The 27,351-nt window shown below is 38.6% G+C and overlaps 3 protein-coding genes across 5 annotated transcripts in view; 2 read left to right on the top strand and 1 right to left on the bottom strand.

Annotated features, from left to right (window-relative positions):
• LOC110375367 (CD82 antigen) overlaps positions 1 to 6,905 on the top strand; it is a 60,037-nt gene extending 53,132 nt beyond the window's left edge. For both annotated transcript variants that reach the window (XM_049841828.2, XM_049841829.2), the window contains 2 exons: positions 1,823 to 1,915; positions 3,014 to 6,905. In XM_049841828.2, the coding sequence (XP_049697785.1) occupies positions 3,081 to 4,184 (1,104 nt within the window). In that variant the 5' untranslated portion in view covers positions 1,823 to 1,915; positions 3,014 to 3,080 and the 3' untranslated portion in view covers positions 4,185 to 6,905. The remainder of the gene's footprint in view (positions 1 to 1,822; positions 1,916 to 3,013) is intronic.
• Positions 1 to 24,676, bottom strand: part of LOC110374471 (uncharacterized) — a 92,312-nt gene extending 67,636 nt beyond the window's left edge. The window contains exons 1-7 of one of the 2 annotated variants that reach the window (XM_021332223.3): positions 24,519 to 24,676; positions 13,121 to 13,353; positions 12,595 to 12,817; positions 9,939 to 10,072; positions 8,983 to 9,184; positions 7,856 to 7,987; positions 7,364 to 7,647 (exon numbers count right to left, since the gene is read on the bottom strand). In XM_021332223.3, the coding sequence (XP_021187898.3) occupies positions 7,364 to 7,647; positions 7,856 to 7,987; positions 8,983 to 9,184; positions 9,939 to 10,072; positions 12,595 to 12,817; positions 13,121 to 13,345 (1,200 nt within the window). In that variant the 5' untranslated portion in view covers positions 13,346 to 13,353; positions 24,519 to 24,676. Of the gene's footprint in view, positions 1 to 7,363; positions 7,648 to 7,855; positions 7,988 to 8,982; positions 9,185 to 9,938; positions 10,073 to 12,594; positions 12,818 to 13,120; positions 13,354 to 24,273; positions 24,390 to 24,518 lie in introns of those variants that run through there. The other variant, XM_049841824.2, reaches the window with a different exon arrangement.
• LOC110374327 (EF-hand domain-containing protein 1) overlaps positions 16,220 to 27,351 on the top strand; it is a 58,026-nt gene continuing 46,894 nt past the window's right edge. Inside the window, exons 1-4 of the mRNA XM_021332027.3 lie at positions 16,220 to 16,378; positions 17,589 to 17,782; positions 19,897 to 20,113; positions 23,496 to 23,651. Of these exons, the coding sequence (XP_021187702.3) occupies positions 17,595 to 17,782; positions 19,897 to 20,113; positions 23,496 to 23,651 (561 nt within the window). The 5' untranslated portion in view covers positions 16,220 to 16,378; positions 17,589 to 17,594. The remainder of the gene's footprint in view (positions 16,379 to 17,588; positions 17,783 to 19,896; positions 20,114 to 23,495; positions 23,652 to 27,351) is intronic.

Raw genomic sequence — 27,351 nt, 5'->3', positions numbered from 1 at the left:
TTATTCGAGGGCATTGTAGAGGTTATATTGCGGCACCGTCACTTTTCTTGTAAGGGTGACCCTCACCAACAATGCAGAGCAAGACAAAGCGCCGTAGTGAAATGGCCGTAGTAAATTTTAATCGGGTAATGAAGAAGTTTGTTGCGTATGTTACAAATATTTCCCTTGAAATACGTCTGACGTGGATTATCCAATGATGTCGGAGTGTCAGCCTTTGTACTTCCATCACACTGAGTGCTCAAAGGAAATAAAGTTTAAACCGCTGTATATATCTTTTTTAGTCGTTGGGTAACTCGTATATTATTTTATGTACACTTCATGTATTACATGCACATAAAAGGGAGTCAGTTTCATAATGTTTCCTTTTCAGTGCTTTATGAGCAATATAAAGTTCTTAGGCTACTGTGTCTGAAACACAACATATTTATGTATCCTTGCTGTACTATTTACGGATGTTGAATGTTTTAAAAGATTTCACAGAACACTAAGTTGGATGTTAGGAATACGTAGGATTTTATCGGCTACTTTTTATCCGGGAACTCAATAGTTTGATCGGAAAATTGCTAGAATAGTACCTATAAAGCGTGGATTCGACCTGGTTCAAATAAAATATCTATGCACCATTAACTTTTATACCCGATTTAGGATTCATGCAGTTCAATATAAGAGATTAGCAGTGCTCTAACTAAACGACTGCATACTGTGAATTAAGCTCTTTATTGGACACATAATTTTACTAGCTATACGAATATATGAGACTATGCTGGGTTATCTGAGCATATTTTATAAACTTAACATGAATGGAATAATATTTTGCATATATAAAAAGATTTTTTTATTTACAAGGATTCCTATTTAGACAAGATAAACTGACTGTCAATATAAATTAAGTGCCTGACATTTCCAACACTAAAGGTGCTTTCTGAATGTTATGTGCTCGGTGTAGGAGTGAAGGCGAGTCCGACTCAATAGCATAGGAATATACCTATGTATTTTGAAAAGTTGCTGGTATCATTGAGAATACTTCTATTCAATCTGCCTATTTACGTTACTACAGATGAACGTTGAAATTTCGAGGGAAGCCCTTAAGGTGTTATAAAAAATCTTTGTAAGAGCGTAGCAATCAGTGGTAATGCTTTCTTCTTAAAGGAAAGGTCTCGACTCAGATGCAGGTCGTACATAAGGCGATTATTATGTCGAATGAAGATAGAACTGACCACAACAAATAATAAACGGTGTATGTACATATGTAGTCCGAGCTTTTACAGTAACATATATCTACATAACATACATATAGGTGCTCTCGTGTAACGTATATCTATATTGTTATATTCAGGCTGCTACACTGAAACAGATTGTAGGCGGCAGTAGCAGTGTGTTCATGCGACAAGTTGGCTCGGCGACTGCCAACAATGCGGGCCGTGTTCTCCTACATAACACCAACTAACAACAATACCTAGCGCCGATGTCCGACGATTCACTGAATATTGTATATTATGTTTACTTTAAACGATTAACTTTTAGGAAACATTGTATGTATTCAAAATGCCAGTTAAAGATAACTGAATGGCTGTAAGTACAGTAGATCGTGAGTTCGTTCCACTAAGTTAGACAGTTTTTGACATACAAAACCTGTGGTACCATGGTTCTTATACGCGAATAGATTTGGATTCTGTTTTAAATAGTACCTGTCCTTCCCCATAAGAAGTTTATCAAAATCATCAATTACCTACCAAAATAGGATTGTATCTTAACTCATTATGTGTTCTTTTCTTATTTTTTACTTGTTACTGGAATTAAATGAAGTTTTAACTTGTTGCAGGCCCCGCACCGGCGTGGTAGGCGTACTACTGAGGGTCGCGCGCCCTCTCCTGTGACTAGCCAGAGTTCTAGCGCACGGCACGGGCGGCGGATTGTAAGCAAACCTTTCATTTTGTACTGCCACTGGACACAGAGAAAAAGCAGTATGGGCTACATAATGTCCTTCTATCAAAAGGACATGTTAATCTTCAGTTCCTAGCTGGAGGTTTTAAATTCTAGGCATCCACAGGGAAAAGTCCGGTTAAGCAGTACACGGCCTCCTCAGCCGAACTGCGAAATGCCATACCAAAAAAAAAGCCTTACGTTAATTAACTGGGAATTTCGAAGCTCACCGGGGTTGAACGACCAGGCTGAAAAGTCTGCAGCTTGAAAGTAGCAACGTATAAAGAGAAGTATGAAGACTTTTTTAGAAAAGAGCTTTTAACAATTTAAACAACATCCTCCCGAGAATATGGCACGTACAGTGATGATATGTCATTCCAGCCCCAGTGTTGGCCTATTTCGTTATGTACTTATGTAGCCGACCCAGAAAACTTGGGAATAAGGCCAAGATAATTTTATTCTTAGTCACCTATATCTTTCAGGCAATATTTTCAGTTCTTTTGGAAAGGATTTTTTCACGGAGGTTGGTTTCGAAACTCTAAAGTCGTTGAAACATAAAATTCCTACGCGATTATTTCGTATAACGATTCGAGCCTGAGATTATTTAATGCAAAGTAGGTATATACTTAACGGAATTGAGGAGACTCCCAGTACAGTCGTTGGTGGTTCAAAATGTAGCTTCATTGTTGATTCAGTTACATAATTTATTACCTAGGTTTACCTAAGTTTGAAAGTGGCACCGGTAACCGAAATACATACTATTAGAAAACCGGCTGTCATGGTATGGGCATGTGATCCACAGGAATGAGAGTCATCTGGTGAGGAATTAAGTTTATGGGCATGAACGTTGAGGGATATAGGAAGTGGAAGACGAAGACCAGAGAAACGATGGATGAATTGTGTGAAAGTCGATATGGGTAGAGGGAAAGTACTTGTGAGAAGACGGTAGTTAGATGGTATGGAAAGAGATAAAGCACCGACCTCAAAAAAATTTGTGATAACAGCAGGGAGGTTGATGATGTAGTTTCTTGAGTTTACGGCTCTCATGCTGAAGGTATGTTTTTATTAAAATCTGTTTTGATGATTGCAGAGGCGTGGGGCGCGGCGCGTGGCGGCGGCGCGGGCGCGGGCGGCGCCATGACGCGGCGCCCGCCACCATGACGCTGCCGCCGCCCGCGCGCCCCGCGCACCCCGCCGCGCATCGCGCAATGCGCTATTACCGCATCTGGATCTACGCGTGCAACGGCGCGCTGTTGCTAGGGGCGCTGGCATTCTGCGCGGCAGCGGGGCGCGCGCTTTCCGACTACCGGCGCGCGCTGGTGCCCGGGCTCGGCGTGGCGCAGCCCGGCTTCCTCTACGGCTACGCGGCGCTGCCGGCGCAGGCGGGGCTGCTGCAGCTCCTCGGGTGCCTCGCTGCGTTGAGACTTTCCGAACGGATGTTGAACGCGTACTGGTTGGCACTTTTAGCCCTTCTCGTAGGGGACGCTGCTATTGGCGTCTACTGGGCATTCCGATTTGAGCGAGTTTGCCGTGAACTTCGGCCACAGCTCCGGCTGCGTCTAGCAAAAGACTACGACACGGACATTGACTTCTCCCAAGCTTGGGATCGCCTTCAGAGAGAGCAGCGGTGCTGCGGCGTTACAGGGCCAGCAGATTTTGCAGCTTTTAATAAAACTACGCTCCCTGCGAGCTGTTGTCGTATACCGGCGCATACGACATCGGTGACGCCCGCGCTGCTGGCCGTCACGTCCGCCACGTCACCAGCGCCGTTCACTCCTGTGCATTGTGCGCCTCACACAGCCGCCTGTTCAGAGAGACTACTTGTTTGGCTACGACGAACCGCAGACGCGTTGTTCGTGTTAGGATATTGCGTTATAGCATTTTTAAAATTGTGCTTCCTTGGAATCCTCCGATACGAAATAAAGGAGATGATTCAAAAAATTAGAATATTACGGAGTGAGCTAGGAGCCGGCGAGCTACTCGACGGTAGTCCCATCCATGGTGGGCCACTGTCGCAGACGATAATAGTGAACGCAGTAAATGCAAACGGTGGAGTCCGAGCGCACGGCGGTAGCCCAGAACGCGCAGGAGAGCGCGAGGCACTGCTGGGGCGTGCTGCCGAACCCTGCCCGCGGCGCAGCATACACGACGAGCCGCTGGGTCCCAAAACGATCAACGGAAATAACAACTGTGAGATGCGTGAGCTCGCTCGAGGAGATTACAGGCCGCTAGCAGCGGATAGTGCCGCAACTCGAATCTGACTAAGATGTTACTTGGAGCGGCTGTTCGGGCGGCGATGGCGCTCGTTCCCGAGCGCGGGCTGCGAGCTGGAGCCGCCGCTGGGCCGCGGGCCGCCCGTGTGCGTGCGCCGCGCGGGCGGCGGCGCGCGGGTGCGGCTCGACCACCGCCGACAAACCCTCCGCTCCGAATTTGAGTTGTAAGTTATATCGACGCGGTGGACAGCAAAGTTCACCGCTACAATCATATTCATTCGCGCTGTCAATTGCGACTACCGATATATTCGGTAAGACTCAAACTGTACGTTATGTTCATAGTAATAGCATTGTACAAAACTGTACCAGAGATGCAAATCAGTGTTAGCTATGTCGTTCAGAACATTTTGAACAGTGAGAAATGACTTTTAAATGAACGTGCATCGAAGGATAATTGTGTAATTTAGACAAAGTGAAATCGATTTTCGAGCAAAGCTTGTGTTTAGTTCCTAAATTTGGCCGTTAAATATTCGTTCCGTAGGTGCATAGGACACACAGATATGTTTTAGTTTACGGTCCCTAGGAAAGTGGCAAGAGAGATAGATACCAGAGGTATCGCGCGTGTACAGCATGTGAGGAAATGCAGTCTCCGGGCAGAGCAACAACAATGATCGCATATTTCGGCTACTAGGAGAGCGCAGTAAATCCATCCTACATAATATTGTATCTGTATACTCGAATACGATTTTAATATTTATAGCAGTAAATAACGGGAATCAACCAATATAAGATTAATTATGATGATTGTTTAGCCTTAAGACATAACAGTTTTTGATTGTATACCAATAGATTTATGGAAATAATTATTGTACTTAATATGTATTTTACAAGTTTTCATGTCATTTTACTCATTGTCTTCAATTAAATAATTGTATTTGTATGTATATGTTAAAATATATTGCCATAGTCAGTACCTTTACCAGCTACACATTCAGTTAAGTGGTTTTTGCTCCAGATGTGCTCTTACTCATAGGAGTCTGAGCATAAGTAAAAGGAAATTAATAATTAGATCTAATACCTATGTACCTAAAAACATAGATTTGTCATTTAATTTGATAGATAAATATAGACTCGGCAAAAATCACTTATCGTGAATGCTGTTTGTACATTTTAATATACGTTACAAATTACAAAAAAAATCAAATGGTTCGCTTGCACGGAACTTATCTGCCTTCACTTTGATTTACTTTCCGTAGGATATTACATCTCTATCATAGAAGTCTTAGTTTATGAATAGTACCTGTACACCTGTTTTGAAGTTGCACGATACCCGCCAGTGCTTGCGTAGATGTCACACGACTCGTACCGATGGGACTCCTCCCGGGTCCTCGTCAGCGTCACGTTTGGTTTGACAGCTTTCCTTACATGAGCCGGACATGAGTGAACCGCGACTTTCCTCGCTCATTGTCTATTTATCTAGTCCTCCTAATCATACCTAATTTGGTCGGTAAATGTAAATAATAAACAAAATTTGTACATGTGTAGTATGCGAGTAATTGTGCATGGACAGATTGACAAAATACATAGTACTGATATGAGCTTAAACGACGTAGTGCCTACAATTATATGCTTGTGAACAGTATAAAGTGAAAGAACACACTTTTAATAACATTTTATTTTATGGCAGAAGAATTTAAAACGTTTCGTATGTACTACATTTTATCATTATCTCGACAGAGTACAGACGTTTTTGCTAAAAATTTAACAAGATCGCGCTAAGAATTTAGACTGCGCATATAAAATATTACAATATTCTCATGGTGTAAGGAATTAGGTAAAATTTATAAATGGCTGTGTCAAGTATAGGTGAGACCTATCCATGCCGAGCGTGGACTCCGCAGCCAGCCTGCGCCGAGCATGACCGCCGCACGTTCGACCACCTACCTACATTCATACATATTTGTACTTTTACGAACTAACTTTATAGATATATTGTAATGACGAGTACGGAGTTATGTTCGCTTAGAGTAGGTATAATATTTTGTGAATTTATGCAGAAAAATAGTTTTTTAATATTGTTGTCACATGAATGTACCAATCTTATAAAAATTTGTACCTATATTCGGAAAGTTGAATAATTTGTAGCTAGGATCCAATCTAAATCCTACATTTCTTCCAAAAAAAAACGGTTAAAATAACATGTGCCTTGGCTTATAAAATGTATAACTGATGTTATGTTTATTGTAAATTAATGAATATAAAGTAAACACGAGCTCGTGTCTGATGTGCTGCCTACACCTTCCGACTACTCGTAGAACACTATGGTCTCGTGTGTGACCGCCGCGTGTCAACACTCGACTCTCTATCACAACAATGTGTGTATTGTTTCACTTGTTTACCTTCCCAAACGTTCATTTTATTACCGTTTCGTTCACTCCACACTATTTACTGTATTTTCGCCATTAACAAACACTCAATGTACAGCTGAATAATGCTAAATGTTTTAATGAAAAATACCACAATTGTACATGATGGTCGAGTGGCATGTGTACTGAAAGTGTTCTGTAACATATGTAATTAATGTCATTGGATGGTACTCTGTACGTAATCTTTTGAATTCTCTACTGTCACTATACTTTGAATGTTTTTCTCATTCAGTGTGTTTCATTATTATAGTAGAGTTGTTACAACTTTCCGAAGGTACGCACTAGGCGACTGAGAGCTAATATTATCATAATAAATGCATTAAATAAAGAGTTTGTTAAAATGTTGTGGTTTTTTATTTAATAGTACACATATTTTGGCATATCTTCGTAATAAAAATATAGAGTGTGTGTTATCTTACTTTAATATAGCGCCATACTTAACAACGAACATTATTAAAGATATATTTCACACGCATTCAAACTAAAGGGAACAAAGTATTTACAAAGAGATAGTACCTAGGTAGGGCGCAGTGTGCCTTAAATAGAATTTTCAGTAAGGTATGTATCTTTGTTGCCAATCTTGTGTTCTAATAATGTGAAAAAAAAATCCGTAGATGATAATCTAATTTTTAGTAGTGTAAAATACTTAGGTAGTTTTAATTACATAGGCATTACAGTATATAAAATATTCTCTCATTCTTCATTCTTTTCTGTTTAACATCAAGTACCTTCCACCCTAAACAGATAACAAATGACGTCGACTTTTCATTACCATATAGCATGCAGCTAATTATGACTCACCTGCACGCCATCTTCTTTCAACCTGTAAGTACGGTCGACGTTTGCCCCGCCAATCACCAAAACGTCCCCGTCGCAATTCTTGTCTGCAGAAAACAATGGCTCGTCATCAGCCCGCCTGCTGCACGAAGTGTGAAAATGTCTCGAAGAATTGGACGAACATTTCCCAACGCCCTTCGACGATCCAATATTAAACGCATTCCTTGAATTGTCTACATTCTTGAGTTTTTTAAATTCGACTGCAATATCGGCGCCGACTTTCGCGTTGTTCTTTATGAGCGCGATGTCTGAGACGCGTTAAAGAAAGATTTTGTAAAAATTGCTGTCTTTTATGTAGTGTTGGCTTTTCAACACGCTTAATAAATTATTTAATTATGCATTTGAATAAAGGCTCAGAAAATATCTTATAGTCTTTTTGATTATAATGTTGTGATTAAAATATCTTTGATCATATCACCATTATTAAGTATGTAATTTTGCTATCAAAAAGGATACTGGCTTTAAGAGAAGCGCCGCTGGTAGCCTTAACGACTGCAGACAAAATGAATGGCGTCACTTCTTTACCGGAGACGCCTTGTTTTTCAGCTTCTTGCAGAGCACCAGAGATTGCATCTTCTACTATCTTTTCTGTACAAAAATAAATACGAACATAGCCATCTACTTATTTACTTCTTTTTACCATACTTATTTATGAACTTCTTTTTCCATGAAATCTAGTGAAAATTACGATCATAATGATGATTGTGATTGAAAAATTCGATTGTTAGGGAGGTGAGGTGAAATCCTATAGTAGAAAAAAGATTTTTCCCTGTCTTCATTTATCCAATAAATACCCTAGTAAAAATTCACTAGAGCAGTGGGTTGGATTTGGATTAGCTAGGAGCACTTGCATAATAACAACTTCAGAACAAAGCAAAAATAGTTATGAAACTATGTAATTAGCTATTTCTTTTTCTATAATTGCAAGCTGCATAATTAGAATGACGCATAATAAGAACTGGCTACAATCTTGATAAAAATTCGTTTTACATTCCAGCAGTAATTTCTCGAGTCGCAATTAAACTGTGAACTTTGTGATTATTGTAGCAGTTTTCATAAGAAATGTTATTTCTGTACATTTTTTATTGTTTCAAGGAAAATGAATCAATATTCGCTAAGTCATTATTTCCTAAGTGTTACCTGGAGCTAACACACTCCTTTGGTCGCTGTTTTGGTCAATTCGATTACCTACTGACTTCATGTGATTTGCAGAAATGTATTTTGCAGACGTTAATAAAATAATGAATTAAGTAGTAGTTAATACACGCAAGTATAAGACGTAAAATATAAACTAAACGGCTTCCTGATTGAGACCGTATAAAACAGCAACAGCAAGAGTGTTGAAATGGAAAGTAGACATGTTAGCTGCACTATCCTTTGCCTGACTGACTACGCAACGAAGGTGCAACGCTGCGGAACATAAAATATCCGAGAAGAAATCCGTAATACTGTTTTGAAGTTTTTTTATTATTAGCAAGAACAATCACTGATCGCATTGATCATGAACTTTTATTTGTATTTTGTATATAATTTTTTTGGACATAACTTTATCGGTCAGATTTTATTACTCCTAGTAAACTTACCATCCATAGCGTATTCCTGAGGTATAGGTACGGCAACAACCGTACCGGACGAGAGCTGCAGTTCACGTGCTGCATGCAACACGCGCGCCGCCTCGGACGCGTCAGCCACGCGGTGCGGCGCGGTAAACCCGGACCGAGCCGTGTAGAACGCCGGGAAGTCCGACGTGTCACCAAACGCGCATACGCATACTCCTTGTGTCTCCTGCCAATTAGATTTAAATTGAAATGTCTATATATGCAGGAAATTAGGATAGTCTAGCCATCTTTATCGATACAGCATCGACAGAACAAGTTAATTGCCTCATTTTACGACCAGAATATCATAAAAATTGTTAATCAATATTCTCAGAGTCAGGAACTTTTGTCGGCATTCCTCGAACCAAACGTAATAAAATATGAAAAGACAATATTCAGTAAAACTCTCGACCGGTCCCCGGTGTAATCAAAGCGCTCTTTGAAGTTCGGCGTATTCACATCCAATACTTACACAATTGCAACAAACCTCTTCTCTTAGAAGCAGCTTAGTTACTTGCTCAGAAACCAGGCTCCCTCGGGCGCTTCCCCGAACTTACGAGGTAACCTAACGACCTGGAATTCTCTGTTTTCCTTTCCCCCCGTTATACAGAGATTATACGAAGGTGGGTGCTATTATATACTTTGTACGGTACGTTCCAGCTTGGCATTAAAAAGCGCCCGAAGCACAACACAGACGACAAAAGGACAGTCAAGAGGGAATCGCCGCGACGTAAAAATGACGAAGTATTTTACGTTCTCCAATTTATTTATCTACATTGTACTGTCCAGGGGTCGTAAAACATGAGAGACAAGAATCTTTTATCTCCATGAAAAATTGGATACTGAGAAATCTCAGTTGGAGAACTGATCAAGTTCGATGTTGAATAGTTTCGTATGTATTAAAGGAAGTTTAGTAGCGACAGCAATTTCTGTGTAGTTACCAAGTATTCAAGAGTTCGTCCGATGTCTAATATGGATTTAACGCCACTACACACGACGAGCGTGTTGCTGCGTCCCAGCTCGTTCAGATCCGCCGACACGTCCAGTGTGTCCTCGCCGTGACGATGCACGCCACCTGCGGGGAACCGTTTACTTATTCAATATACGGTGCCAGTATCCAGTTTATTGGCAAACCAATAATATATACTACGAACAAAAATATTCAATATTGAGCAAAGTAAGATAAAATGTATGAGCGCGACCACACTTGGAGTAAACTAAAATTTTGTTGGAAAATTCTACGAAGAAGCCGTTCAAAAATATTTATATGAAATCGTTTCAGGTGCTCACTCGTTGGTGAAATCCTGATAAAATAAAAGTTTTCCTTATAAAACGAGTCGCTATTGACCAAAATGCTGAAAAGTCAAAATTACAAATATCTTCAATTGTGAGAGTGTAATAAAATGTCGGCAAAGTATTTTGGCGGGGCTCGGGAAACGGAATTATTACATCACTGGTGTGCGAAGTTGCTCACAGTCTGCGAGGCACGCCGCGCTCCGACATAGTTTAGCTTCGTGTAGCATAACTATAGGTTCTACACGTAGGCAGGTAACGTTCGCACCGCAGGTACCTAGGTACTCCATTTCAGGATTACTTTCGAGACATGATAGATCTGCTAAGTAATTGTTTTGCAGATTCTATTATCCGTTTCTCTATGGTGCATTCTGAAATATTTAACTTAATTTATGGATTTACCTATCGCCATTGCAAATCACGTTTTATGGGAATACAGGAAAGTTTGTTTAAAGTACCTATCGGTTTTGTTGAATATAGACAATCACAATTCCTACTACTTATTCTAATAAACACATTTTGAAAACTTGGACCGAATTTGGAATATTTAGCTAGCAAATTACAACCATTTAAATTTTAATGAATTTAGAACTCGAGTAATGAGAATATTATGTAGATGTCATGAAACTTCCGTTCCTGTTTTCAACAAGACGTACAAAAAGTACGTTTACTTAATGCGCGTAGACTCAAAAATAGCCAGTTGCAAAGCTTCTGGTTTAACAGCCTTTAGAATAAATCGTCTACGACACGATAACGACGCGCACCCATCGAAATTCGCCATTTTGGCTTCGCTCAGACAATCCCTCTCGCTGCAAACTGCCGATATAGCGTTATCCTTTATATCTATCCTTTCATGTATTCACAGACATTTGCGTGTTTCTTGCTCGCAATGTTTATCCTGACAGACGCTAATTCAAATCATTGGGAACAGAATAAGACTGCTTCTAACGATAATTTACAAGCCCAAGCACTACGAGTGCTTATCTAGAAGGTGATAAATAGCGCCCTGTTTCAGGGAATTCGTTGTTAATTACATCGCCAGTTCGGCACGGCTGCGATGCGACTGCCAGTAATGAATGCGCCGGCAAAACGTTGAATCCAACCGTGATATCGTTGAAATTCATTTGTGAATTCACGAATACAGTTAATTGAAGTGTTTGTGGTGTTTTCACGATGATTGCTACTATTTGTAAGTCGGGACTTAGCACCACCTTGTACGGGAGTAGCGTGATCATAATCCTGTTTATGCTCCCTTCGCTCATAGCAAAGCGTTAATTGCAAGAGTTGTTAATAAGAACAATAACCGTTAAATATAACGCTGAATTTCATATGATTTTGAATCGTTTAATTAAGATTGTCGTTTCATTTAAATGGTAGTCGTAAACAGGTTCATTACGCGTGGATGCTCGTGACGCGAACGTGTTGTAATACGATTCGCGTTATAATAAAGCCTCTGTGATGTAACAGACGTAATAATGTCGCATTTGTAGCAAAATGCAATGACACATCGCCACGCTTGTTATGAAAGGCACTGATATTTGAGTAAAGTAAAATGTCTAGGTACAGGTAGTGCACTAATTATCGTAGTAAGCATTTCTATTGCGAAAAGTTAGTGGTAAACCCCTTACCGTTTACTGCACATTACCGTGAGAACGTTCGCGTGACTATAGTATCCTATTATTAGGTAAGTACACGTACATTTTCGCCATAGTCTCGGCAGTTGTGTGCTATAACGGTGACCGCCATTACGCAGCGGAGCGGTGTCTGCTCGCAAGTGCTTCTATCCGCGCGAGAAATGCACTTGTGGTCTTTTTATGTCTGGCGTTGGGTGTATGAAGTCGTTTGTGAGCCTGTTAGCTACATAATACTCAGCCTTAATGAGTCTACTGTTACAGTAGACGGTATAAGTATTAATACTGTCTGCAACTCTGCACATAAATGAGAAGATTATTTATAAATAAAAATAATTTTGTTTATTTCAGCATCTTGGGCAACGACTGGTTTCAGTTGAAAGACAAGTATTCTATTTCATGACCCCTTTTCGAGACTGCAACAAATGGTCGCTTGCTAAATTAAATATTCCTTTTTTATAAAACGACGTTTTTAATTTCCGCATTTAATTGTAATTCTAAGTTAAAATAGAATGCTGAGTATTCTAAGACACTAGGGAATAATTATAATAAAATAGTGGATAGGTATGCATTATACATTGTTCCCAGGATATAACATGTGAACAAAGGTATTAAAGCAGCTGTGGAATTTATAACAATAAACAAATAAAATAATATGAATTTTATACTTCACCTATTCCGCCAGTAACGAACACGGGTATATCAGCAAGCTGCGCTGCGATGATGGTGCCCGCGACCGTCGTGGCTCCGTCCAGCTTAGCCGCAGCTATGGGTGCCAGGTCCCTCCGTGAAGCCTTCACCACGCCTTTAGCTTGCGCCAGGTAGCTCAACTGATCTTCCGACAATCCTATCGTCAATTGACCTTTCAGGATCGCTACCGTCGCTGGAACTGCACCCTGCACAAAAATATGAACAAAATAGCCACCTATTTCAAAACAAGCGTCATAAACGTCGAGAAATCTGCATATTTGATCTCGTGTATGCATCGCCGCGCACGTCTGCTAAATTAAAATAAAAAGGAAAAACAACTTTACGATGCATTTGCACGGAATATCTAAACACAATTTATCGAGCGTGTGCGACGGAAGGTCTACGAAAGTTACCATTCGGAAATCATAATGCAAAACATGAAAAGTAAGTATACTATGTAAGAATTTATAAACCCATTGAACCTTACGCTTTATAAATTTAAAACTCACCCTTTCCCTGATGATATGTTCAACTTGCTTAGCTGTTTCCAAATTTTGAGGGTAAGGCATACCATGAGTAATAATCGTCGATTCTAATGCGACAATCGGTTTACCCTCTGACTTGGCACAGCTAACCTCTTCAGAAAATACAAAGGGGGAGGCTGTACTATACCCCCTCTGATAAAACGTAGCCAGCCGTGAACTTCTCGATATGTACTTCGCTAGGTAAGCCATCTCGATACCTAAAAATAGAATTCAGTTCATTAGCGCTCGCTAAAAATATATCGAATGGTATTTAAGGGGAAACGAGCGAGATAAATTGAGAGCAGAACTATTATTCGATTCCGGCGAACCGAGGCTGTTTGTTGACTTTGCGTTCTGTCACAGGCAGAAGCTTAAATGTAGTTTCAGCAAAGTTCACTTAACAGCGATTGTGTCACGAATAGGAATCCATTCGTTAACGAAAACGGTTTCTATTTACCTCCTCTAGAGAAATACAAAGCTTATTCTGGAGTTTCATAATTTCTGTTTTGAACTTTACAGGTCGTTGCTGTGGTGGTAATTAAGAAGATTATGAAGAACGTTTTACTAAATTTAGCCGTAAAAAGACTGGCATGCAATAAAATCGCAATTCAAATGTCCCTAAAGGGAATTATTTATGCATGAGCGTCCAATTACAGCGGCTCAGAGTACCCGAGGATCGGCCATCGTCCGCTAGCGTACTTCGACACTTTTGATGGAGGCTATCTATCGGAGGTTTGGGCGCACATTAATCAACGTGCGACACGGGTCTCAAAGTGACGCGAGCCGTTGTGGCTAATATAACACCTTCGTTAAACCTTACATCTTTGTGTCTTTCGCCTTTCTAAACAATGTATTTAGGGACAGTGTGATCGTTTGTTGAGTATATTAGACGCTTCTATTCAAGCTGATGTACGTTTTCAGAGGCCAAATTGGAGAACAATATTTTTAGTATTAAGTCCGTTGCTTTTAGACATTCTTCACTGTTACATGTCCCTCTAATACTGGAGAACGAGTGACCCACGTATTGTTTACAAATTCAAAAATTCATTCAAGAGTTTTATTTTTATTTAAATTGTAAAACGTCTAACGCACTCATGTCTGTAACGTGCCGGCAAGTCGTGACGATCATTTAAGTCTAGACGGTTGTATGTGTATTATGTAGATAGCTGTACAAGTGAACACTCCATCTAGGTGTAGTCTGGATACATGTCTACGACTAGACGCAGCGGCCCTCGCCTCGGAATCACGCCTGTCGTCACGGATAATCGCCCGTTAGCGGTATGAGTTTCATGTTGCCAGGTATAATTTATATGGACACTGTATAAATTATTCCTTAACAGGCACACTAAGATATTTCCCAAAATAATTATGGATATACGTATTTGAACTTAGGGTAAAAAAAGGATTTTTTCATAAAGGATAGTTGACCCCGACATATGTGGGAAAAGGCTCGGAAGATGATGATGAGCTGAACTAATAAATATCTATTTGTAGGAATGCTTAAGAGGGCTATCACAAATTTTCGCGAATTTAAACGTTTTATACGAGTTTTGATGCTTTGGATATAGTCACAATAAAAAAACAAAAATAAGATTCAGAAAGTTTGATCATTTATCTTGAAAGTGTATTAAATAAATATTTTAATTTGTCCACGTACATCAGTAAAATCTTTGTCTCTGCAAAGGATGTTTCATAAAATGTTGCTTTTGGGTATCTTTTGATGCTTCGGTACTCCGAGGATATAGCAATTTAACCATTTATAAAAATGTTCAAGATACAACTATATCTTGTACTTGGAAGTGCTTAAATCAATTTATTACAATTCATACAGTATTACACCAAAAATAATTCTATAAAACTGAGAGTTACTGACAATTTTCCGTACGAAACTATATTTTTTATCTATGAAAGTATAATCCAAATTCAAATAAAAAACATTTAATAATTAAGGTGGTATTGTTATAAAGCTTGAAAAAAAAATTGGTCTATTTAAAAGTAAAACAATATTTTAAAATAATTTTTGTTTGCAATGCAAAAATCAATATAAATCTTGTGACGCGCGGTGTTCAACTTTAGTCAGCGCCAGGCGCTTACCGAGGAGGGACGTATCGCTCGCTGTTGCGCCGCGTAAACTCGCCGGAGTTCGAAAAATATAGCGCAACCTACGCATCTAACACGTTTTGATACTAGTGAGTTTTATTTTATTTATTAGTTATAATGATCTGATTGAAATTTAATATACATAAGTATTAGGCCATGATATTCTAATTCGAAAATGTTATAGATTGGGTTCTTTTTTTTTGATGTTGGTTATAAAGAAATATGAACGTAAATGTCATTGTCGTTAGTTTCGCTGTTGCATAATAATGTAATTGGACTTCTTTGATTCTTGCAGGATAATGAAAGCATATTTAATTCAGACTATCAGACTCAATTGAATACCAGTACAAATAATATGGTAAGTATTTTTTGTCACCCGCAAAAGGTATACGTGACATATTTGTTTTAATAAACTATCTACATTCCTAGTTTTCATTGTTGCAGGAAAATGAAGATACAATACATGGAAGACGAATTATAGATTTTAGTTTTTTTATAAATCAATTACTTATAATTGATAAACATGGTGAAAAGTTTGGTTGTCGATTAAATAATTTAAAAATTGTAAACGATTACTTGTTTATTGTAACTCAATCGAGCTATTCTAGGTTATAAAATTCATCGGTACAAATAATATTTCATAAACTATAAAAACAATAAATTATGTCGGAAAAAAGTGGCAAAGTCTCAAGTTTGTTTGTGCCGCGTGGCGGTCCGCAGGTGTGCGTTGCGTATTTCACTAGACGCACACATGCGCAAGTGCTGCTGCCGGCTATCGTCTAATTTACCTACAACTGAGCAATTCGATTTTGTAATAGCGCTCTTAAGTAGCAGTTACATAGAGTCGTAGAAGGTACTGGAAACTTCGAGCCCTTCGCTACCAACCACTCCCGTCTCCCGTTACCAAAACAAGGACGCTATTGATTTCAACAAAAAGTATTCCCTCCCTGAAGGAGTAGGCCTGTCATTGCCTAGCAACGCTTTGTTTATAATACTAACAGCTGTTTACTCGACAACGATACTGTCATATTCCTTATTTCAACAAAGTGAATTTTTCCGTTATATTTTTAGCTTTAGTTCGGGTTTTTATAAAGAATCGTTATTTATTCAAATCAACTTATTACCTTCTGTGTTCTATTTTAGGTAAGAATTTATTATTTTGTTCGTAATACCCCGTCTGTTCGCATTACCACCTACCCACGTGAATTTCTAAGGAAAAATAATTTCATTAAGCTGTGAACGACGCGCGTCGTATGGCAGAGTTCTAAGATTGAAGATAAATGGAAATAACGAAATCACTATTCCTTGAAATATGAGTAAAGGTAGTAAGCTGTTTGATTTTCTTAAGAAAATTGGAAAGTGGTTCTTTGCTGTCCACACTTATGATATTGAAATGTTTTAATGAAATAGTATTTTGAGGAAAATCGTTTTATAGACCTAATGTTTTACTAAAACCGCGCAGTACCAGGGCAGCATGAGGTAAGAGGAGACAGTTCGATTACTCGGGCCCCGTGCTCGCAGGTTATTTCCCAAACCGTGGATTGCTTCATTTCCTCGGTGCGTGTATCGCTGTCTGAATTGCGTGATTCGAGAACAAGATGCTTCAGGCCGAAGGTGGAGGCTCACGTAGCTCGTACGTCGCTTATCTTGCGACGTGTTACGCACATGTCATCTGGATTATTTACGGTTGAGATTCGCAAGGAGGTTCTGATTTTAAAATATTTGGTTTTGAGTTTTGGCCCCGGTTATATAACAGTTCTAGGTACAAAAAAATATTTATATCTTCAATCTAACAATTTAACTAAAAATATTCCTCCTTTGCTTAACTTATCACGACGTTTTACAAAATAAACCATTTAAAAATTAATGTACCGTAGCGATTTGTGAATTGTGCATTCAGAATATATCCCCAAGTGACGCAGATAGCACAAACGAGCACAGCTGTAGTTTGAGTAGATTTATCTAGCATGAAGCGGGGGCGGCGCTGGGGCTGCGGGATATTTAGTAAATAACAACGCTTGTTGGTTCCGCTTAGAGGAGCTAATAGACAATAGCAAAAGTTGCACTTGCACGGAGTACTCGCGGTGTTGGTTGAGGAAAGCGAGGGACTAAAGACTTAAAGGTGCTTAGTCGAAAGTAGTTGAGATTTGGGCTGTGATATTAAAATTATAATATTTTAGACGTGGGTAAAAAAAATGTATTTTACTAGATATGATTAACTTTAATTTCAATGAATATATACCGTTTGATATCATGTTCTAAACTGTGCATGTATTCTACTCAAGAAAATTAGCCGGTGTTCAAGTAAGTTTCTACCTGCGTACAGTACTCTAACAATCTACGTTTGTTAAAGCTCACAATGGCCTGGGGACTTCCAAAACTGCCGGGTCTGACATTCTCAGACCCGACCAAGACGCAACATCACATGAGAAGTTCCCTCCGCTACTACCAGGGGCACAGGTTCCCCGACACGGAGATCCGGGGCCCGGGAGGCACCGCCACAGATGTTGACAGCAACGCCTTCGCTCTCCCCGATGACTCAGTTAAGTAAGTCAACACAAGTTACCAACTCTAGCTTAAGATCAACAATACTTGGCTGTTCTGTGGGTGGATCTTGCCCTAATTTCACGTTCCTCTTCACATTTGAATCAAGCATTTGCATATTTATGTACTTGTTCTTATGAGCTGAGTTAAGCGATACAAATTAAGATGGCAATTACATAATACCTCTATCGAAAATATATTTCAGTGTTGCAATTTATTTAGTTTGTGTTTAGTGTAGGAACTACTAACGAACGAATTAAATGAAGCCTATTTCCCAGAATTAACTCGGGGTTTTGTCTGTGGCACATTTTATAAAGCGCGTAAATTAAAAGCCTAGTGGCTCTGGCTAGATTACTATAGTAAAGTTGAAACTGGAAAAAAATGGTCGTTGGTCGGTGCCAACAAATAGCTATTCATTGATAGAGCGTAATTACTTGGCAATGGTCCATCAAGTGTTGGAAGTGACTCCCACGCTGGGTCATCCCTTAGATATCTGACGCAAGAAGTTGCTAATGTCGATGACCTATCATAAACTACATTCTTAAAACTATATGAATAATGCCCCTACATAAAAGAAACCTCAAAATCATAAGACCCGATAAAAACTTGTTCAAAATAAATTGCGAAAATATCTTCAAATATTATAGTAGGTGTGATGGAAAATTCATATAACGCAGGCGAACATGAAAACGTGCACCTGTTAGAAATGTAGTCTCAATATTTCCAACGTTACTGTTATAAATCGCTTCTGCTCGCTCACCCACTTTTGTGGCTCGAACTCGACGGTCGGTCAAGAAATTTTCAATTATAAACCGGGATTGAAATCGCACTGAGATCGGAATCGCTCCCCTTTCTCGAAGTGCATTGTATTGCGACTTAATGGTTAACGTTAATGGGCTATCAGGGGTTTAATTTGTACGTTTAATTTAGACAAATGTGTGATTAAGTAAGTAAGAAAAAGCAAATTCCTTATTTGTATTTGAGAGATAAAATCTCGCAGGATGAAAACATAAGCAAGTGTAGTTAAGGTAAGAGTTAGTTTAAGCTGAATTAAATATCTACATGCTCTTTGCAGTTAGTACTTGCAACCACTTTGCTTGCTAAATATTTTTCCATAAACTTGATAACTGTGAAGAAGATCCCCTCTAATTACAATATAAGGTGCTGTATAACAGTTACGTGGAGACTAATTACTCTGTTCTTTGTATAAGAAAAACCCTGCTTTATTGAAAATAATATTCCGAAATAGGGTATTTTAGTCTAGATGAGAAAAAAATTAAAAGTGTATTACAATGATTGTTTAGAGGAAAAGCAATCGGGAAATGTTAGTTTCACTTCGTAAGGTACATAAATATATTTTTTATTGCAGTTTAAAGTTTTTAGGTTTTTTATCTGTCTTTGAACACTACGAAATGTCGCCGCCATGCTAATGACGTCATTACGGTAGTAAACAAAAGTGTCATAGATTTTATAACCTCTAAATATTATCCACATTTCCCAAAGTATTGATTCTTGAAGTAGTTAACCTATCATTAAAGAGTATATTTCATTAGATAGGTAATGTTAATACAGTTACTTACATCAAAGTGATCTTCACAAAAGTATAAACGAGATTTATCTGATAACAGTCCGGGATCTCGTCTCGCAACTTTTAACCAAGTGTTTCTCATATTTATATCCACTGGTACTTGAATCCATAATTTGTCTGGTGTTTTTACACTAGTGTTCTCACATTCAGAAACAACACACCAACGATACGGAGCATAATTACTCATTATTAAAATTTTCAATACATATCAAAATATGTATTACTGACAGCTGTAGTTTGCTTACTAACGTAATGATGTCATGACCAAAAAACAATCATGGCGTCCGTCGTGTGCCGCGTTTTCGCGAAATACGCGCGAAATTTGAAATTATGATAAAACAATTAATTTATATTCGTACATAACGTGAGAAAAAAAAATATTTTTAATTTTTTAGAGATATATTAAGACTAAAGAATTTATTTAAGATATATTTCAAAAATGCATGTAATACCCTATTATGTTCTACGTGTAGTCCCGGTTATTAGTAAAATGATATCAGTCTATTTACACTGTACTTCTTACTCCCAGTTATGATCCGTCTCTGACATACGGACGGGTGAAGCAACCAGCGCTGCCAGCCGTCGTGCCTCACTGGGTGCACTATGACAAGCGTTGCCTCAACTTCACCGCCTTCTTCAAGCAACCCGTGTTCGACAACCCTGACGAGAACTACCGCGTCAGGGTTGTCAACATCATATACTTTCTGGAAGATGACAGTCTTACGGTGATGGAGCCTCGTGTTCAGGTGAGTTTTGTTTCTTTGAAAAATGTTCTTGTACAATTTGACACTTCATCACACTCACTCACTTCTTCGCGCTCTAACGGCTTAAGAAATTTTAAGGATAGCAGTAGTTGAGACATGACATAGTAAAGGCTTCTTTCGGTTTTTTAATCGGGTGTGAGAATTAGTTGCTTCGAGACACGGGTGAAACTGAGGATAGAATCTAGTACATGATAAGTAAAGGAAGAAAATCAGTATATTAAAAGTAATATGATAAGTAAAGGAAGAAAATCAGTATATTAAAAGTAATATGATAAGTAAAGGAAGAAAATCAGTATATTAAAAGTAATATGATAAGTAAAGGCAGAATTCCGTGGGTCGCGGCTGACGCAGCCGCGCGCGGCTTACGACAGTCGTCGGCCGCGCGCGACAATAGTCAACCTATGAAAATGTATGGCGCCGCTGCCGAGGTCCGCGACAGTCGCGCGCGGCCGACGAATTTCGTAAGCCGCGCGCGACATTGTGTTGAAATTAGTAGATTTTGTTCGTCCGTTCCCTCTAGTCGAAGTGCTAATTGATATCTTTGAAGAAGAAGAGTATGATGTGTTGCTGTGGCTGTATTATGAAAATAGATTGCCAATCGACCCTATCTTTAAAAAGTAGAGATGATGAAGGATACTACCAAATACTGATTCAAAAGCATCTGTATTGTAATGAAAACAAAAGGAAGTTTTGCCGACTAAATAAAAAACAATTCAATTCTGGTTTTACTAAAATTATATAGATGTTATTAAGCGCTAGACCATGTTGAGATGCATACGGCCGCGCGCGGCTCACGAAATTCGTCGGCCGCGCGCGACTGTCGCGAGCCTCGGCAGCGGCGCCATACATTTTCATAGGTTGACTATTGTCGCGCGCGGCCGACGACTGTCGTAAGCCGCGCGCGGCTGTCGTAGCCGCTATCCACGGAATTCTACCTTAAAGGAAGAAAATCAGTATATTAAAAGTAATATGATAAGTAAAGGAAGAAAATCAGTATATTAAAAGTAATATGATAAGTAAAGGAAGAAAATCAGTATATTAAAAGTAATTTTTCTGACTTACTTATTTATCGTATTGAAACCTAAGTAACATAGGTGTACAATACCCATAACGTCAAATTTTTCACGATTTTCACCGTAAAATTTTAAATGGTACATTTTCTTAAGTGAATCCAAATATGTAGATGAGATAAAAAGACTTGCGTTGCCTTAATCAATACATGTGTATCTACGATACCATGTATTAAGTCTAGTCCACATGTATTTGGTCGGCGATCTGGTTGCAGCAACTGAGTTTGCTTGTGGCGATTGTATTTACAATGCCACTACGATTTGCTCCGTGTGAGCGGGCCTTTACCGAATATAAACGATGCAATTCACTAGTCTCCTTATATTCGCTACGTAATACCTTCTACTTATACGTAGGTATTGATTTTGTTTTTCTTATTTGCTATTCTGTGCGGCAATTGCGGCGCCACGTGTGTCGTGAACAATATTATATTTAGCATGCCCAAACCAGTGTCGACGCGACCCTACTAAAGTCTTTCGCCACCTTCATATGTGGACCTCACAAATTGACCTTTTTTTAGTAAAAGCCTTTGTTTGACTTTTTATAAAAGCTGTACCGCGGAATGGAGCTGCATTTAATTGTGTTCCTAGAAAGTTATGTTTGCGTGGGGCTTATGATATACATGGAAAAGTTGCTTGAAGGCATTTCAGCTCATTTATTCTCGGTTTTATTCACCCACGCATATGACAGTTAAGGCCTTTGAATGCAAAACATCTGCATTATCTGAAATAATATATTTATGTGCAGGAAATATTCGTGGGAATGTGTACACTTTTATAAAATGACTAGTTTTAGTTAAAAATAAAATACAAAATGTTTATCGTAGCAGGATCGTAGCGGCGCGGCGTAGCATGGAATGTTCGGACATACTGTGTAGCTTGGCAGGATACTTTCGTATTTCTATTTCATGGCGTACCGTATTTTGCGATGCCAGGAATTATGAAATAAAGATCGAAGCTCTTTACAATTTGTCAACAGTCTACAATTTGGACAGATAATTACCTACTTCTGTTCTTTACCTTCTTTCAAATTTGAAAGCAAAATTAGGTTATAAATCAAGGAGAACACGGGACAAAAACAATCCCAATATTTCAAGATAAATGTACATATAATTTTTTCTTACGTATGGAATGGGATTCCGTGCGGATTGTGAGCGGATCTGAAACGGAGCTAGCAAATGAGCACGCATTTGTCTCGGCATGAATGCGTCTCATGGCGGTTGCAGCTGCTTTGTTCCGCGGACTCGCGCCCTGAATGGCCGGCCGCTATTATTCACACAAAAATCATTTTATCTCTACCGACGTGTGGTGTATGATGATGGACAGTTTTTTGAAAGTCTGTTACGTCGAGTATAATACAGTGCTACACCTACCTTTGTACTTAAAGCAAGATAGGAAATTGTAGTGATTGCATTTACCTATGTATGTTTCATGATTAGGCAGAAATATAAGCACACTATAATTTCTTTACTCGGTGTGATAGTAATAAGGAGATAGTAATATTCTGGAAATGTGCTTGAGTACTCTAAGGGTGCTTACATAAAGAAACAGGTTTCCGGTACAGACAAACCTGTAGGGGTAGGTATCGATCAGTGCAGGTATAATATTTCAATACAATCCTATTAACTCACTTATAAAAAGATGATTAAGGATTGTATTGAAATATTATACCTGCACTGATCGGTACCTACCCGTACAGGTTTGTCTGTACCGGAAACCTGTTTCTTTATGTAAGCACCCTAAGGGTTAAAAAGATAGTCGAGTAGAACTAACCTATATTTTATACTGATTACGAAATTTTCAGTCATGTCGAACATTCACTCAGAAAGTCTCTGATAACTGTTTCCCCATCCTTGAGTCATAAAGCGATTATTATTAATCACGATAGCGGTAATAACATTTCTCTCGAATTTCCTTCGCCAGGAAATTCGCCTTTTCCACATAAGTACATACCAACCAACCACCCAATGCTTTTTTACGATCAATTTTTTTATTCTCAAGTGGAATACTTTCAAAGTTATTAATTCTATGTGACTCATAGTTTTGTTAAACAAGGCTTTTTCGAACAGTAAATAAGAGATGATTAGGTAATTAGTAAAATGGCCAGATGTAAAAGTTTCAAGGGAAGGATGTTTAATCATTTTTTATTGTAGTCTTAACTTTTTATCCGCGCCTCTTTTAAACTCAACTAAATTGGAACTAGACTTCAAGATACCGAAACAATACGACGAATAAGGGTAGAAATTATATAGTTTTATTTAAGTACGTTTTGTTCTAATCTTTATATATTTTTTCAGAATTCAGGATTATGGCAAGGCAGAATGGTGAAGAGAGGGAAAATACCCAAGAACGATATCGGCGAGTTTTGGCATTGGAAGGATCTCGACGTGGGTAAAGACATCTGCATCTACGGCAAAGTCTTCCACACCGTGTCCTGTGACCTGTTTACTAAGGTATTTATGTAATGCTTTAATTTTCTTATTTATCAAGCCTGTCTTGAACATTGCGACTTAAGCCTTAAAATGAATCGACTCCAGCCAGTCGATTCATTTTATTTTTTAAAGATAAAACGAGAGATGTCTTATTTCTAGGTCTAATTTTTTTGCGAATTTGTGGAAAATGAATTGTTAAGGTCGTCTGCAACATGTCGGAACTTACTATCATTATTTCTATCATGTGACTAAAACTAATCTAACTGCTGTTGGAGATAGCGCGTGCAAAATAATCAAAATTGATCTCATAATGTTAAACCACCTAAAACATAATTATCAAAGAGAATCAGTATCGGTCTCAAGTTGAGTGACGTCATTGTTTTATAGTGTGTTTGATTTTCTGTAAAACGGGGAAGCAAGAACAACAAAATTAGGTTGTGTTGTCAAGGATAGAATGCTTCAGCTACACTGCACTGGTTGAAAACTTCCGTGTTCATTCCGTATATTACATACCTAAACACACACAATTTTATTATCTTCGTGCTATCATGTTACCTACATAAACTAATCTGAGATAAATTCTTCGCATGGAAGTAAATATTTTCAAAAGTTCGATAACACTAAACTGTTTGCCAATGTTTACCTGTTTACTTAACACGATGACCGCTTATGCGATTGAATGGTACACAACAAGGCAATCAAACACATAAACACTGCAAGTTGGCAATAGCAACTAGACGGTCAATAACCCCTCGTGCCGTCTCTCTCACGCACCAACACGTTTCTTTGTTATTCAATATATTCACAAGTCTAACCTAATCGAAACGTGTGTCTATTAAAAACCAAGCATTATCCACATGCAAAACGATATTAATGCAATATTCTTACCCTTTTACACAGTAATGAACGATGAACGAACGTAATTTGCCAGGAAATCGGGTTGTCGGCAACGCGGAGAACTATTTTTAGGTTATTTAATTTGTGTTCGCGCCGGCAAGGTCGCGGTTGAACGTAGGCCGCAGGCAGGGGGCGACTCTTGCGTCTGATTATAAAAGATCATAAGGTCGTCTATTGTACCTCATACTTCGCGTGTTTTTAATGTTGTTGTATGGAACCGCAACTCGCAAATTATATTTTGTGACTAACGAAAGTAAAAGTTACTTATAGTTAATGATAATTTACTAAATATATCATGTTTACTTACGTTTAGTTTTTAGTTTCGCCTCCGTGAAAGTCGTATTCCCGGCTACAGAATTTATAGCTGGGAGGATTAGAAATCCACTCAGAGGAATTCCAAAGCCTCAAAGTTAAGTGGTTTTCAAGGGGCGTAGTTCAATTTTAGTAAGTAACGCTTATATGAGTGACTTTTATTGGAGTGTCTGCCTGGTTAGAGTACCTACCTAGCTAGCTACCTGGCGCTTTTCCTTGCACTTTCAATAAACAAATGGATCCATATCGAATGAAATATAAATGCTTCTTAGAAACGATGTGACGATGTGTTTTATATGATACCTATCTATACCCTTTACCTAACACTATAAAGCAGAATAGGTTGTTTATTTGTAGAGATCAAACAGTTGCCCGAATCTCCGGAATGTCTGGTCTGATTTTAAGATTTCTTTCAGTGATAGATAGCCCATCTATTGCTGAAGGCCATAAGCTACTTTTTTTCGGCTACTCTAGTCTTTTTTTTTATGAAGCTTATTTTCTTATTTATCATGTTAAATTGAAAACCTCCGAAGAAATCGTCGAAGGTTCACTCGAGTTCACTGGGCTTGTTAACACAAGACAAATTAGTTTTTATGTGAAGTAGGTAAGTAGGTAGAACCTAGTTTTAACAAAAGTAAATAAGTGGTGTGCCTATTGTTAAGAAAAACTGAACCCAGTACTTATTAGTAATTATTTTAAATAAACTGGTATTTAAAATAATTACTAATATTATTTATTTTATTCCTTTATTTCAGGCAACTAGGGCCCATAAAAATACAAATACACACATATTATTCATAACAATACTTATAAACTAATACATACAATTATACATATTAATATATAAAATACTATACATCTATAAAAAACTTAAACATATACTATAAATAAATGCGAAAGTCGGCTTGCTGTGGCGCATTCATATCAAAACTGCTGAACCGCTTGAAATAAAAATTGCTACCCAGATATTCTAGTCTAGAGCTTGTGAAAAGATATAGATTATAACTTATCCAAATGCGGCAAGTAGTTGGGTATAGATAGATGCAACCGTGAGAAACAACCTTAGTTCTGAATAGCAGAATTATCCTACTAATATTATAAACGCGAAAGTTTGTATGTATGGATGTATGGATGTTTGTTACTCTTTCACGCAAAAACTACTGAATGGATTTTAATGAAACTTTACAATAATATAGCTTATAGGTACATCAGAATAACACATAGGCTACAATTTGTAAACGTATTGTTCGAAATACTAAACCTGCGCAGACGAAGTCGCGGGCACCAGCTAGTATGGTATATTGATACTCGTGCAAATTGATGACCTGACTTAAGACATTGCTAATTCCGTCTGTAATGTATTTCCGTACGTAAACACGGATTTAGTCTAAACACTATTCAATGATACAGCTGTGCCTGGAATTTAGACATAAATTAGGTATATTTAGCTGGTATCGAGTATTCACTTAGTTACAGCTTCATTAGGAATTGTATTAGGTTCGCGTGATGTACACACATAATGTGATGATAAATTAAGAAAACAAGAGCCTATAGTCACTCATAATGGCTCATTGTGAGTTAAATATAGTGATCTACTTATCGTTGCTTCGGTGTAAACTAAAAAGTGAATTTGTATGGAAACAATAAATTGCGTAACGTTCGCTTACTTTCAGCGGCTGACAGTCAGGAACACAGCCTTAGAAAAAAGATTCATTTAATTTTGTTTTGGAGACTTCATTTTGTTTTCCTAGCAGCATGTTTTGATGCTGAAGTACTGACGAATTCAAGACTTAGAAGCGCATAAAGCACAAATAGATATTCATGCCATTTTAATATTTCCAAGATACGACACCACCCACTTGGCTTCCAGCAACCGCCATTAAATCAGCCCATCCGATCAGAGAGTTACGATGCCGCAATATTGAGACATAATTATCTCCAGAATTTTAAATTCAAAATGCGGTTCTCTGCAATAACAGAGCAATAATGCGAAACGAATGGCCGCCGTAAACCCGCCGAATGGCTTTCCGAATAATGCCGAAGGGAGGTCGTGAGGCTTAAAGAAATGTGTTTATTGCCGGGAACAGTGGACCTGCCACAGTTATGGCCACACTGGCTGCCCAGTAAACTGACACACACCCTTTTATGTTCTTTGCACACAATTAGTTTCGTATATCGAACCCCTGGATTTAGTGACTTGGCTGTATGAAATGAGGTGTAGTATTTATGCCTATTTCCGAAGAATAGTTAGTTTTGTTCGGATTGCTGTAATTGATGGTTTGGTCACAATTTATTTGCCCCTAATGGGTAGCAGCTTGAGGGATGAATCGTTATTGACAAATCGCAAAAAATCGCATTGTGGGTTTTAGAAACTTTCACATAGCTGTCCGTAGTCTGGAAGTTGGTGATTGATATACCCATGCATCGGAGAGCACGTTAATGTCGGTCCTGCGCCTGATCTCTTTCCGGCCGTGTCGGACTGCTGTCCCATCGGGCTACGAGAATGAGCGAA

This window comes from Helicoverpa armigera, chromosome 5, assembly GCF_030705265.1.
Source record: "Helicoverpa armigera isolate CAAS_96S chromosome 5, ASM3070526v1, whole genome shotgun sequence".
NCBI classification, from domain to species: Eukaryota; Metazoa; Arthropoda; class Insecta; order Lepidoptera; family Noctuidae; genus Helicoverpa; species Helicoverpa armigera.
The sequence above is the reverse complement of the archived record's forward strand: the minus strand, read 5'-3'. Positions and strand labels throughout refer to the sequence as shown.